At 40.4% G+C, this 15,812-nt stretch overlaps 1 protein-coding gene across 1 annotated transcript in view; it reads left to right on the forward strand.

The window, feature by feature from the left end:
• arap1 (ArfGAP with RhoGAP domain, ankyrin repeat and PH domain 1) overlaps positions 1-14,764 on the forward strand; it is a 49,256-nt gene extending 34,492 nt beyond the window's left edge. The window contains exons 25-33 of the mRNA XM_028573981.1: positions 130-247; positions 3,355-3,468; positions 3,567-3,712; positions 3,821-3,903; positions 4,706-4,765; positions 8,967-9,030; positions 9,453-9,611; positions 11,199-11,236; positions 12,354-14,764. Coding sequence (XP_028429782.1) covers positions 130-247; positions 3,355-3,468; positions 3,567-3,712; positions 3,821-3,903; positions 4,706-4,765; positions 8,967-9,030; positions 9,453-9,611; positions 11,199-11,219 — 765 coding nt within the window. The 3' untranslated portion in view covers positions 11,220-11,236; positions 12,354-14,764. The remainder of the gene's footprint in view (positions 1-129; positions 248-3,354; positions 3,469-3,566; positions 3,713-3,820; positions 3,904-4,705; positions 4,766-8,966; positions 9,031-9,452; positions 9,612-11,198; positions 11,237-12,353) is intronic.
• Positions 14,765-15,812: the final 1,048 nt, after the last annotated feature.

The following is a 15,812-nucleotide window of genomic DNA, read 5'->3' on the forward strand; positions in this document are numbered from 1 at the left end:
CATGTTTACCGCCCAGTTCTTCTCTCGTGTGGTGTACAATGAGTGACGTGGGGGAAAACAACTGGCTATATTAGTATTCAGCCACACTTTTGCCTTTTGCTGAAGAGAGTAAAACTCTTTTTCCCTCAGATCCCTGGTTCTATGACAGCAGCAGAGCTGACCTGTGAGGTCCTGGACCGCCGTAACATCCTGGCTAAAGACAGAGAGTTCTGGAGCTGCTGGGAGGTCAGCGACAAGGAAGAAATGGGTAAGAAAGATGGGAAGACAGAGGGAGATGACACAGTAGTTGATTGAATTTTTTTATGTTGATGCAGATAATTATATTTCTTTTGTTCTTATCTTGTATACACGTTGTGCACGTACTGAAACGCTCCATTTATTGTTCTTTTGATTAAGAAAGCAACATAGGTTTGTAAAATGAACATGAAAGATAAAAAAGGCCCTCAGCGAAACAAACACAATGATACCAAGATTGTGACGTGCTCTCCACTCAACCTGTAGCATGACCTACTCAAAGTGACACACGATCTCGAGGCAAGAAGATCATTCCTAACAATGTGACTGTGTCGTGGTTTGTTTTGAGCCTGGTATGTGGGCCATTCGGTTTCCCACCAGGAAGCCTGTAGGTGGCTCAGCAAATGCCAGTAACGCTTAAATGATTTGGCAGATTTCCCATCACTAGCCAGAAAACCAACGTGCTGATTCCAGGAAGAGATGGAGGAATGATGCTGAGAAAAAGGATATAAAAAGCGTACGAGTGACAAGAAGAGCTGGAGGAAGTCCTGTCTGTCACTTGTTTTACTACTAAAATATCTAAAGCTATTTTTGAGTTTGGTATGTAGGCCGGAGGTGTCAAAAGTATTCACGTTCATTACTCAAGTAGAAGTATAGATACTAGGGTTTGAAAAGACTTCTGTAGAAGTTGAAGTATCAACTCAAGCTTTTTACTCAAGTAAAAGTGTAAAAGTACTGATTTCAAAACTACTTAAAGTATAAAAGTAAAAGTAATGTAAGGGGAAAAAAAATGCCATTAAGGACAAAAGCTTAGCCCCCACAGGGGCCTATAGTGCACTACCCCACCTCCACACAAAAAAGGAAGCATCTTGTTCAATTGTATTTGTCTGTTCTGTATGTTCAAAAATATAAAACAATAAAAAGTTGGAAGAAAAAAAAAAGGAGCACAAGGCGACGTTAAAGAACGGCTTGTGTATTGCTAAGGCCACAGGGTCAAAATTAAATGATTTATTAAAAATGTAATAATAACTTATTTCAGGCTGTGTTTTTCAGACAATGGCAGCTACAGTCTGGTGTTACAATCCTCTCCGGTGAAATACAGACACACTTACACACTACACCATTTAGCTGTCAGCATTTTAACCGTGTTTACTCCAGCTGCTAGCTAACGGTAGGCTAATGTTACCTGCTGTCAAGTGTAGTGTAAACCAGCGTCCCGTGCGGCGATGTTTCAGTTCCCTAATAAGGCACCGAAATCCGCGTTGTTATTCGGTCCGGTAGATAACGGTCGTTAAGGCATGAATTAGCGCCGGGTCTGTGCAGGTGCGATGGATCGCGTACAAACCAATAGGGTGTCGGAATGGTAGCCTATATGTTTATACTTCTCATCCAACCACAATCAAATTCACTCTATCCGAATGGCGTGATTTATCGTGTGTGTGTGTGTGTGTGTGTGTGTGTGTGTGTGTGTGTGTGTGTGTGTGTGTGTGTGTGTGTGTGTGTGTGTGTGTGTGTGTGTGTGTGTGTGTGTGTGTGTGTGTGTGTGTGTGTGTGTGTGTGTGTGTGTGTGTGTGTGTGTGTGTGTGTGTGTGTGTGTGTGTGTGTGTGTGTGTGTGTGAGACGATGACATGCCGGAATGAAAACAAGCCAAACTGAAATAGGAGTAACAAGGCTATTTTAAAAATGTAAAGAGTAGAAAGTATAGATACCCAAAACTTCTACTTCAGTAAGGTAACAAAGTATTTGTGCTTCGGTACTTGAAACTTCTGATGTAGGCATATAAAGCACAAACTGCTTGGAAGGATGTAAAGCCACGTCATTGTATGCCAAATCTGCATTCCATTGTTCGCTAAAATAGAAACTAGGGCTGTCCCAAACGATTATTTTTTAAACGATTAATCTAGCGATTATTTTTTCGATTAATCTAACGATAAATTTTTCGGTTAGCGATTATTTTCCCATTGCTCAATTATTAACAATTTACACAAAACTAATTTCAGTAAGGTTAAAATTTCTATCTATTAAAATTGTTTAACACTGCACTGTACAAGGAAAATGAATTTGTAGTGCAACTGAAGCCAGATGTAGGCTCATTCAATCCAACCAAGTCACTTTCAGGTCACTTTCAGGAGGAATACAAAAATAAAAACTTAAAGTAAACAGAGCAAGTGCAAAAAGAGTAGTGTATGACAGATTAACCTGTATTTGCTTTTTTTAATAGTAGGTAAAATAATGAATAAGCTCTTGTTTAACATCCAAGCTCTTCTCCCTTTGATTTAACTTTAATTATTTGTATCTAAAGGCTGGTTAAGCACTGTAGGGAGGAGAAGTTGGACAGTTTTTATTTTTTTTGTCTCGTTCCAGTGATTGGCACATCTGGGTGATGGAGTCGAATATGAGTTAGCATGTTAGATGTATTTCCACTCACATACCCAACAACTGCTGAACAATGCCGACACAGTCCTCGTCTTATCCACCACTCTCTCGCCTGTAGCCTACTACTGGAACTGACCCGAAGACCGAAGTTTTCTAGGCGGGGACGGCACCAGGCGGGAGGGCAAGGCTGCAGGCTGCACACATACAGTCTCAAAGTTTTCCCAAACTTGCGATCTTAAAGAGGCCAGCGGGTCCTTTAACTCTTGCGGGTCGCCACCACTCGCCATGCTCATCCTTTCGTGCTGCTATCTCTGACTCGCTCACTGGACCGTAGACCTGACAAAAAAACTGCATGTAGCCGGAGCTCGGCTAGCTTCAGAGCCAAGGCAGGACTACAGATTAAGTGTTCCTAGAATCCACATATCTAACAGTAGTTCCGCATTACATTATTTCCGCATTACATTAATTAATTTGCACCTTATTAAAAATTCTTTGTTTGCACGCAAGTGACGCATCGACGCAAATTATTTGTGTCGACGCATTTCCGTAATCGATGACATCGACTACATCAACGAATCTTCCCAGCCCTAATAGAAACACAAAAACATTTACATAGCTTTTAGAAATTGTGTACACTGTCAATCATGGTGTCAAGTTTGAGAATGATTATGTAAACCTATTATTTGACGATACTTCAGATCCTTTTATATCACCCTGTGTTGTGTGTCACTGTGCTTCCCTCAGAGCGTCCACTGCACTATCAGGAGCGAGTCTTACCCATCCTTCACTCCTTTGGCACCGACTCCCATCTGCTCATCAAGAAACACCCTGCTATGGAGATGATGACTGTCTACCTGGGTAAACACATACCAACTGCCAATAAAAATGATTTTCTCTAAATCACTGCATTATTTGTCCCCTCGTCTTTCTTAATAATCTCTCATTCTGTCCTCCAGCCAGTAAAGTGGATGCATCCAAACACGGAATAATGAAATTCAGAGAAGAGCGAAGCATCTTGGGATTGGGACTGTCATCTGGAAGTTTCCACGACCGATATTTCATCCTCAATTCCAGCTCTCTCAGAATGTACAAGGAAGTCAGAGTAAGATTGTCAGATTTACTCTCAACAAATTTGACTTTCTCATGTTCTATTGTCACATTCCTTCATGGGCTCTTCACTATGTTTTCTGTATCTATCTCTGTCTGTCAGAGTAACCGTCCAGAACGTGATTGGGCAGTGAAAAACCTAAAGGTCTACCTGGGTATTAAGAAGAAATTCCGTCCTCCTACGTGGTGAGTGCATGAAATGTGGCAGTGATACCGTTTCTTGTCCTCTTCACGACTACTGAGTTGCAAAGCAACAGGTGGCTGCTCTGAATGGCGAGAGCTATAAAAAAAAAAATATACCAATCTTTTTTTTTTTTTTTTTTTTAAAGAATATACACTTCTTGCTAAGAGGTATAAGCCTGATTTACCTTTTTTCTCATAAAGGGAATGCCTTCTGCGCACCACTTGGTAGGAGCTTGTATTAATAAGCTACTAAGCAAAATGCAATGTTTTTAACTGTAATTCAGATTAAAAAAAAAAATTATTTTAATCTCTGAAGCCTTTAGCTTTGTGACTAGTGTTGTCTGTGTGTATACAGTATAAAACCACTGGTGATGAAGACAAGCTACACATATGTATATACTGAAATTAAGTATCAGTTGAATAATGCAAATAAATGCTAGAAATAGTCCAAAGAACATTTCAATAGAATAAATTCACAAAATGTTTTAATGGACTTAAGTCTTTTTTTCTTTAGTTGATCCAAATCTGTCAATGCCCCTGAGCGGACTTTAAAATTAATCATTTTAAGCTGTACAGAGGTTAAAAGCTTTTTCTGTAACTCCACTTACTCTTTATTTAAAGGATTAATCAAAGGCTAAAGTTAAATAATTCATTTTACAATTTTGGATACATGAAGACTTTTAAACAGAGTGACCACTAGGGGACATACTAAGCACAAGAATCATAAGCACATCAATCATAAGGGCATTTATAATTGTACTGCTGTAAAACTAATTTCATCTTTCTGTCTTTTGTGTGTTTCTAGTTGGGGATTGACAGTTGTGCATGAGAGTAAGAAACAAGAGAAGCCAGAGAGACAGCAGTGGTGAGTAGATGTCTAGTTCTGTATGTACAACATATACAGTGGGGGAAATAAGTATTTGACCCCTTGCTGATTTTGCAGGTTTGCCCACTTACAAAGAATGCAAAAATCTACAATTTTAATCATATGTACATTCTAACAGTGAAAGACAGAATCCCAAAGAAAATTCCAGAAAATCACATCATATGAATTTATTAAAATTGATAACCATCTGATGAGGAAAAACAAGTATTTGACCCCCTGGACAAACAGCAAGTATTCTGGCTCCTACAAGCCAGTTAGTTTTTCTTTAAAACACAGCCCCAATCCGAACCAATTATCTACATCAAATATACCTGCCTCACCTCGTTACCTGTATAAAAGACACCTGTGAACACCCAAACAACCAGCATCCAACATCACTACCATGGGCAAGACCAAAGAGCTTTCTACGGACATCAGGGACAAGATTGTTGATCTGCACAAGGCTGGGATGGGCTACAAGAGAATCGGAAAGCAACTTGGAGAGAAAAAGATCAACTGTCGGTGCAGTTATCAGGAAATGGAAGAAGCACCACACCACCGCCAACCTCCCTCGGTCTGGGCCTCCACACAAGATCTTGCCTCGTGGGGTGTCCCTGATCATGCGAACGGTGAGGAATCATCCCAAAACCACAAGGGGGGAACTGATGAATCAACTGAAGGCAGCTGGGACCACAGTTACAAAAGAAACGGTTGGTAACACACTACGCCGTCATGGATTGAAATCCTGCAGCGCACGCAAGGTCCCCCTGCTCAAGAAGAAACATGTACAGGCCTGCATGAAGTTCGCCATTCACCACCTGGACGACTCAGAAGAGGCCCGGAAGAAGGTGATGTGGTCAGATGAGACCAAAATAGAACTTTTGGCCTCAACTCAACTCGTCGTGTTTGGAGGGCAAAGAACACCGAGTACAACCCAAGAACACCATCCCCACCGTCAAGCATGGTGGTGGCAACATCATGCTTTGGGGGTGCTTTTCAGCCAAGGGGACGGGACAACTCCATCGTATTGAGGGAGGATGGACGGGGCCATGTATCGTGGAATTCTGGACCGACATCTCCTTCCCTCAGTGAGAGAGCTGAAGATGGGTCGAGGATGGGTGTTTCAGCACGACAACGACCCTAAGCACACCGCCAAAGCAACAAAAGAGTGGCTGAAGAAGAAGCACATCAAGGTTCTGGAGTGGCCTAGCCAGTCTCCAGACCTGAATCCGATTGAAAATCTTTGGAGGGAGCTTAAAATTGAGTTGCCAGGCGACAACCTCGGAACCTGAATGATTTGGAGGCTGTCTGCAGGGAGGAGTGGGCCAACATCCCTGCCGAAATGTGCACAAACTTTGTCACCAACTATAAAAACCGTTTGACATCTGTGCTGGCCAATAATGGCTTTTCTACAAAATATTAACATGGTGTTTGTCCAGGGGGTCAAATACTTGTTTTTCCTCATCAGATGGTTATCAATTTTAATAAATTCATATGATGTGATTTTCTGGAATTTTCTTTGGGATTCTGTCTTTCACTGTTAGAATGTACATATGATTACAATTGTAGATTTTTGCATTCTTTGTAAGTGGGCAAACCTGCAAAATCAGCAAGGGGTCAAATACTTATTTCCCCCACTGTAGACCTTTTTTATATAAAATACACCGCTGTCAGCCCAGAGCACTCACAGCTGCGGCCCGTCCTGCTCATAGTTTTTAAGTTTTAACAAGCAGACGCAGTTTATTCCAAGCTTTTAACTTTCATTTATCAACCTAGTGTCACTTAGTATGGCAAATAAAATAGAAATATAATATGAGTTTGTTTTAAAGCATAATACTAAAACTACTACAGCTTTAGTGGCATGCAGCCTTCAGTGCAAACGTATAAGGTCGTTCTGACATGTCTGCTCTCCTACGTTTATCAAGCACTTTCATTTGTTTCCCTTAGTGGCAGTATGATCACATTTTTATGCATGTATACATAACCAATTTTAGAAAAAGCTAGCGTTTTTTCTGTAGGCAGAGAAAACCGGTCAGATCCCTGCGTGAGAGTTTGGAGAAGGAGGCATCCACCCAAGAGGGATAAACACGTGTACACCCGTAACCCATGCCTCTATTCTAATCTGTTCATATATTCATATCTATCTATCTATCTCTCTATCTATATCTCTATCTATATCTCTATCTATCTATATCTATATATTTATCTATCTCTATCTATCTCTATCTATATCTCTATCTATCTATATCTCTATCTCTATCTATCTATATCTCTATCTCTATCTATCTATATCTCTATCTATCTATATCTATCTCTATCTATATCTCTATCTATATCTATCTCTATCTATCTATATCTCTATCTATCTATATCTCTATCTATATCTCTATCTCTATCTATCTATCTATCTCTATCTATCTCTCTATCTATCTATCTCTCTCTGTGTGCGTGTGTGTCCTTGTGTTCATGTTCACAGTGGGCCTCTGCTCTGTCAACAGCAGTAGACATCAGCACTGTTGTAATGGGAGTGCTGTTCCCGTCATGCTGGAGGCGGTATCATCTCTTGGTTACGCTCCATCGCCATGCCACTTAAAGCAACAACAAAAAAAACACACCTGAGAGGAAGAAAACCGAGAGAGGGAGGGAATGTGATAGAAATATAAAGAAGTCAGTGGGACGAAGTGGAAAGTAGAGACGAGAAGCAACGTGTTACGCTGAAGGAAAGAAACTGTATACTAAGTGAGAAATTTTGCAGTTACTGCAGGTAAAAGAAAACGTAGTGAGAGAAGAGTAGTAAGAGATAAGGCAGACAGTGAAATAATTCAATTCAATTTTATTTATAGTATCAAATCATAACAAAAGTTATCTCGAGACACTTTACAGACAGAGTAGGTCTAGACCACACTCTATAAATTCCAAAACCCCAACAATTACAGTAATTCCCTCAAGAGCAAGCATTAGCAGTGGCTATTGCGACAGTGGCAAGAAAAAACTCCCTTTTAGGAAGAAACCTCGGCAGACCCAGACTCTTGGTAGGCGGTGTCTGACGGGCCGGTTGGGGGCGTGATGAACAGTGGTGATAATAGTCACATTAGAAGTCACAGTGACTGAAAAATTGAAATTGAAAAATTAATGGATGAGGATGTGCTCATGTGGCTCTCTCTCCAAATCTTACTTACCCACCTGTACTAAATGTCGCTTAGTTTTGTCCTGGTATCGCTTTTATCCCCTCAAAACACTTTTCAACATCAATTTGATCAGCATATTCTTGCAGTCACTGCACTTAAGCTTACATACATTTTCAGAATATTATGTAAATTTCATTATGTGTCTTAATGGAAACCCATGATGATAAATAAGCAGCATTAATTCTTCTGCAGCTGATACTGTTTTTATATTAGTGGCCCAGGTAATGGCATAGAAAGTCAATATATTGTAGAACATTACCAAATACTGCACTGTAGGTATGCGTGCTATACTAGAGTGACTGTCCTATTTTGAATCCCAGTAAGCACTAATGAGCTTTGTTGGCCCTAATGATGCAAACTGTGTGTGTGTGTGTGTGTGTGTGTGTGTGTGTGTGTGTGTGTGTGTGTGTGTGTGTGTGTGTGTGTGTGTGTGTGTGTGTGTGTGTGTGTGTGTGTGTGTGTGTGTGTGTGTGTGTGTGTGTGTGTGTGTGTGTGTGTGTGTGTGTGTGTGTGTGTGTGTGTGTGTGTGTGTGACGATGACAAGCCGGAATGTTTGGTTCTCAAGTCTATCAGTGTTTTGTTGTGTCTCAGTGGAGAGCACTTGAATAATTGTTGTAGTCTGAATCTATGCTCATAACAATAATAATTGTATAAATAAAGCCTATTTATTGAGCACCACGTCATGGCTGATGACTCGGAGGGCTATGTAACAGCAACCTGAGTGGCACAGAATATGCACGCACGCACAGACATTACAGAGACACAAATATACTTCTCACGAACACAGGCACACACGCCGATCACTAAAGGTCCTAATCAGTGTCTCTCTTGTTGGGAGTTTAAATTAGGAATCGCATTCAGTGTTTATGCTTGTGGTGCCATAAGAGAGGATATGTCAATTTCAGTTGCATACCTCTCTTTCTTCTGGTTCTTTCAAAAAACACACACACACACACCCTCCTGATTATTATCACACTATCTCCCTCACTTTTTACTCCTCCATATATTTGCAGGTATCTCTGCTGTGACATCCAGTCAGAAATGAGGGAGTGGTATGCTACTTTTCTCAGTATCCAGGTGCGAATTATCTCTCTCACACACACACACACACACACACACACACACACACACACACACACACACACACACACACACACACACACACACACACAATATGTTGACAGGTTTTACTACACATATTTTACAGACATTCTGTAACTCAGCTATTTGCATATATATATATACACACAAATGTATGAATCTGTGATATTGGAAAAGAATCTTCAAAGCTTGTAAAAAAAAAAAAAAAACCCACAGTTGTCCTTTAGTATTAGTGATAACACTATTAGCACTATAGAACTATTAGATGGACTTAACATCACAGGACAATTTAAATGCCATGCAACATGCTTTAAAAAAAATGTCTTAAACCTGCTGATAGTATTGTAAAATCTCTTCTTGCTATCTCTCCCTCTGTCCGTGTCCACTCCTCGTTAAAGTATGATGGCAACGTGTGGCCTCAGGACGGACTCCAGCAGACACGAGTAAGCCGCATGTTGCCGGATACGCGTCATGGTAATGTGTCACTGATACCGCTGCGTGGCAGTGAGAATGAGATGCGGAACAGCGTGGCAGCTTTCAGTCAAGACACGCTTGCTGTGAGTGAACCTACCAATCACTGGGACTAATCTAGGACAAACCAGGAAGCTCAAAAGCTACTGGCCAATTGGAGACATTCATTCTGAACAGGTGGTTCAGACCCTCAACCTTGGTCCTCACTGAGGTAAACAAATTTGCACTGCTCGTGTGCTAGTTGTGTAGTATGTACCATACATTTGGATGACCGAAGTCTATTCAGAATTCTACTTAGTTTAAATATTTGAGATATATGATTGGGCATGACCAACTGCATCACATTCAGTGGTCTTTCAACATTTGTCTTTTTTTTTTTATACGGTTTTTGTTTAATCCTGCCAAAAGGAGGACTGGAATTGGGGGTTCCACCTGTGCAGAATCGATAATCTCTGTTCCATGATTCATCTTTGATTTAATCATCATGACAGGATCTGGGTTCTTAAACTGGGTGTTTATACCAAAAATATAGTGTTAAATAAAGTGTTTTCATGAGCCTGGATTCCAGGACAAGAGAATAAATCACTAATTTGTGTCTGGGTCTAAAAATGTTTTAAGAATCCAGATGATGTGAGGAGGAGTAGACAGAAGCATCATCCTATTGTTAGAGGTTTGACCTGAGAACTGTCAAAACAGATTTAAAACAAATCATTTTGGTGAAGCTCTGCCAACACATTGCTTAAAAATACCAACGAGACAGAAACGGAAAAGAACCGTAAACTATGGTAAACACCGTGTTTCGCAGCACTGCTGCCATATCAGCTTGCAGAGTTGTATACTTGGCAAGAGTTTGACAAACAGCACAGTTGGTTTGTTGGACTACACTTGAAGCACACTGACATTAAACCAGACCTGTTCAACAACCTCAATATCACCCTCTCCATCTGTTTGCTTATTTTCATAGAAAAACTGAGTGCAGCCATCCAAAATAATTCACTGTGCACTCCGTCTCGGTGGTATGGGACAAAATGTCCACAATCTGATGATGCAGTTGTCTCCTCCTGCTGTTTCTATAGCCATCACATGCCTCTCATTATTTTGCTGCAGACGGCAGCACCACATAAGAATTCAACTCAGTCTGCCGTTATTTTCATTGGCAAAAACACAATTCCAGGGTTGTTGTTGCCTTCAAGATATGTTCTATTGATCCTCCTCTTTTCAGTGTATTGACTGGAAAAAAAATGTGTTAGTAGTGTGTGAGGGGAGGTGTGATTGCTTTGGTGATGGGGCAGCAGCAGAAGCTGGATTTATGCAAGATGTTTGTGTATGTGGGGGACAAGGAGTTTTGTGTGTGTTATTTTCAATGTGAAATGAAAGACTGTGTGTGTGTGTGTGTGTGTGTGTGTGTGAGTGAGAGTGAGGATTCTTGACTGCTCTTGTTTATGACTCAAGGTGAATCCAACGATGACATTTGAATGTTGATATCACATCTCTTTTCTCTGTCTCTTGCTGTTTAGACATACCATCACCACCTGCCTCACTCTTCATCTCTTTCACCCTATATTTCTCTCCTGTCTTCAGTCCATCACTGCCTTCACCTCCCTCTATTTCTACACCTCCCGGTTTCTCGCTCTGTCTCTCCCTGTCATAACCCATTGTTGTTTATTTTTCAGCTCTTTAGAGATGTTCGATAATAATCACTGCAAGCAAGGTAAGACAATTTAAAGTGGATAACACACAAATTCTAGATGTACCATTTTCAAAATTAAATAACTGATTCATATGTCAGAAGAGTTTTCTGTTATGTAGTCTGTGGGCTTCATTAAGCTCATTGGTCGATGTAAATGTGAGTCTTCTATGATAAAACCAATGCTTGTGAATGTGAGTAATTACAGTAGATGGGAACTTACTCTGTTAGTTATTTTCTCTTAATGCTTACATTTTTCACTATTATACCTATAGCTGTTAAAACATGATGAACTCAGGGTTACAAACCCAGTAGTCTATATCCACGACATTCCACTTCCAGGATTGCTCCGTTGCTGCCGGAAATTCCGCCAGATTTAATTCTTTTCAGCCGGATGTCTGGTACCTTCCGCTTTCTTTGTGTTGGAATTTTAAACTCTGATCGATTTATGAGGACTATGGTAACTTCTCCTCAGATCTCTGCAGGTTAAATCTAGACAGCTAGCTAGACTATCTGTTCTGAGTTTTCTGTTGCATTGCATGACTAAAACCACTTTTGAATGTACATGTTCCACCAAAGTAAGTCCCTTTCCGGAGGCTACTTTGTCAGAGTGACAGAAAAGTATTCAATTTTGATAAATCATTGTTATTTATCAAGCAAAAATTACATTTAAAAAATTGCTGGTTCCAGCTTCTAAAATGTGAGCATGCGGCTTGTCTTATATCTTTCATTTCTGACATTTTATAGACAAAATAAAGTAATAGATCATTCGGGGGGGGAATTATGAACAGGTTAATCAGCAATGAATAATTAGATGCAGCCCCCCTAGTATATAAGGGTGTTCTACACACATAAAGTTTGAAGGTTTATCTGTCAGGCTGTGTCTGCTCTTTTGACTGCTGCTTATTGAGTCCACATGTTTTCAGCAGCCTCATATCTGGTTGCCATGGCTGCGAGACATATGTAGCCTGGGTAACCTATTAAGCAGTTGTGAAACTGGTTTTAGGTGTAGGGATGAAAGCGGCGTTGGCTATGTAATTTAAGTCTGCTGTACTGTATAAAACAGACTAATTCATACAAAGTTTAGTACGTCAGGGCACTGGTTTAAATGCCTAACTTTCTGGTTTTCTGTTCTTTAAAGGGCTGACACCTCAGATGACCTCTAAACATTCCAGTGACATCATCATTCCGTGACAGGAAAGGCCAGGATGGTGGACACTCGTACTGTATGTGGATTATGGCCTTCAACTGCCATCTGCTCCTTTTTTTTAAAATGACCTGGACCAAAATATAAACCGACAAACAGGATTACATGTCAAATATAACCTACACTGGTCTCCCTGCCCAAAACAATTTTACTTGACTTGATGTACAATAGAATCAGCTGGGAGCGGTGGCATTTCAAATCAAAGAGTGACAGTTTGATGGACTACAATCACTCGTCTGCGCCCAACGTTCTACTATTTCCATTGATCAGTGGCATGTGACTCAATGGCTGCATTGCTTTATGGGTCGTAAGCATGAAAGACATGCTGAGAGAAGTCTTTTATTTCTTTAATGTGTTTCAGAAAAGACTTAGTCGGGTTATTCTAGGCACTAGCATTGTGTGCTTAACAATTAAATAGAAAATTGAAGTTTATTGACTTGGCTGAATCTGATTTATAATTCTGTGATGTTTTCAACTCTCTTTCTGTACTATTGATCAAAGAATTGTGGGGAAAAGCCTGTGGTTAAAAATACAATAATTGCTATTGTAAGCAAAGCTGATGTCATAGGAGACGGTGACCTGATTCTGACCTGAGAGTTTGTTCCACAAGGGCCAAGACCGGGACTAAGAGGAAAAGCTAAGAAATGACAGGTGATGGATCCATGTCTGTTAACTCTGCAGGACATTTGCCTGCACTCCTTGGTCAGAGTTGCATATATGCACAAGTGTGCATACAGTATGTGTGAATATGTGTACAGTAAGTGTGTTTGTGAGTGGGCAAGTTTTAACATAAGACATTGTGTCTTTTGGGAAATGAAGGAACGAGAGGTATGAGCTGAAGTCACAGTTTGGCTTTTGCCAAACACTGTTGGAAAATGCAGTTAAATAAGAGAAGCACTTCATTCACTATTTTCCCTTGTTCTGAATCCCATTATAAACCATATTCAAAACAATGTGTTTTGCCCTGGCCAGATCAGTAGTCTAATCTTTTCTCGCTGTGCGCTCTTTTTCTGTCCCCAGCACTGTCTCCTCTCTGTAGGTCCTTTTCAGAACCCTGTGTTGCTTAGGTAAACATTATATGTACATACATGGGCAGTTGTGTCCTTAACCAGCAGTATTTATGAATTTTTAGATTATGAATTAGTCACATTGGAATAAACACGTCTTCTTTTTTTGTTTGTTTTGCACAAATTAGAATTGTTGTAACAGTGCATCATTATAATTTGTTCATGAAAACAGGTTGCAGAAGTTCCACTGAAACACCTGTAAGCACAAGAAACAAATGAAAGTGCATTATAATCTTCTTAATTATTTTTTTTCCACTTGGGTCCAAATCTGTATATATTTTGTCAAAAGGGGAGCCATAAAACAATCTGTATTAACTGTATTAACCTGTCAACAGTTGCCTTAGCAAGGGCATTGAACTGCCCAGCATCAGTGTTGCCTGTAGGTTTTCTTGGTTGTAAAGATTTCTTATTTATTTGGACAGTAGAGGACGCTAGATGCTGTGCTGTAGAGAGCTCCACCTCTGCTGGTGAGACATCATGATGTTAAGCTAAATGTTTGTTTTTTAACACCTTTTTAAGGTGTGTGTGCGTGTCTTCCCTCTAGCACAGACCTCAGCAAGAGTTGAGAAAAGACTCCATTCTGTGTAGTAACATAAATCCATAATAGAAAGTATTCTTCCCCTCCATGTACTTCATATTTGATTGTTTTTAACATTGAATCACGGAATGCACCATACGTACTGTTTTGACACTGATCATTAGAGAATTGGGTACAAATATTAATCACAAAATAATTGTTTGCATAGGTTTTCAGTCCTATCAAATCAATTTCAGTTTCACACCAGGCCTAACTCTGGAGATGGTGATGTGTGATATTAAGCTTAGGACAATCATAGCGTTAATTATATAACTAAAACTAACTAGCTAACTAAACCTCATCAGATAGTATAATCTTACTCCACTTTGTCTCCTGTGTACCTTCTGGCAGACATTTTGAAGTTTGTGCCATTTTTACATAGTCAGCTGTTCTAGGCAGATTTCCAATTGTGTCATTTTTTTAAAAAAAATGTCAAGATGGATCTTGCTGCACTTTCAGGGTAATTTAGACCTGACCCTGTTTTAGAAGTTTGTAGAGATATTTTGTTTACAGTGATCACTGTCCAAACCATCGTAGCACATCAGTGATTCAATGTAGTAAAACTAAAAAGTATAGAAGTCCAACGGTGTGGGGAATACTTTTTATAAGCAGTTTGTTCTATCTCTGCCTCTTTACTTATTCTGTTACTTTCCATTTTACTAATTTTGCATCTCTGAAACTCTAATAAACACATTCAGCTAGTTGTGTGTGCATGTTGTGTCTTTCTGAACATGCATAGAATTATAAAAGTGTTTTTCCAAAAGGTTGATGCCCTCCAGCTCTGCTATGCTCTCACGGAAATCCACTTGTTTTTCATCAGTGCTTTTAAAAAATGAATGTACAAACACACACACAGTCAAATTCTAATCTGTCCTACAGGCTAACCGTGAAAACTAGTTGGGCTACAGACACGTACACAACCCATTACACATGCACAGACTGTACACACAACTGTATAGGGGTAGGAAGTTTTACAAGGCCTGCAGGCTTCATGGCAATGTCATGCTACATAAAATGGAAGCCTACTGAAGATGTGCTTCGAGGAAAAATGTCAGTATAGTGATCATAGGGAGAGCCCTCACGGTGGTCCACCAGCTCTCCATTCATTCTTCTAAGCAGAGCTGACACATCAGGGTCACTCTGTACCTCGAGACACACACACACACACACCCTCCCCCCCATAGAGGCCTTCGAGGGACTCGCACACACAGGAGATGTTCACCGTTCACATACACAAGCACAGAATACCCACACGGGGAAAAACACACACAGGAAGACGCATGAACATACACAAACACACGCACACCTAAATGGCCTTTACGACATAGGTCATAGCAGCAGTTGCATAAAGCAGAGGGATGACGAAAGATGAGGAACGAATGGAAGAACGAGATAAAGTCTAAACTGGGACCTGCAGGGTGGCAGGGCATGCCAGCCCAGCTGCCAGCTCCCCAAAAATGTAATATTTTCATTGAGCACAGTATGCCACAAATCCTGAAACAGACAAACAATAGGAGGGACAATTGCAGCCTCCCACAGAAATCTAGACATCCACCTGGGCAAAGCAATTTCCTTCATTTCCACTCAGAGTACACGGGCAACAGAAACCGTGTGAGTGAGTGACACTTAAATTGGCTTTTACTGCATGCTGTGCTGCATCAGCAGACATGGAGGCTTCTCAAATGTGAAGTTCAGCCTGAACCCAGTCAGCAATTGAAGAAGCGTATGTCGGGTTGAGTGTATTATAAC

The sequence above is a fragment of the Perca flavescens genome, chromosome 3 (assembly GCF_004354835.1).
Source record: "Perca flavescens isolate YP-PL-M2 chromosome 3, PFLA_1.0, whole genome shotgun sequence".
Lineage (NCBI taxonomy): Eukaryota > Metazoa > Chordata > Actinopteri > Perciformes > Percidae > Perca > Perca flavescens.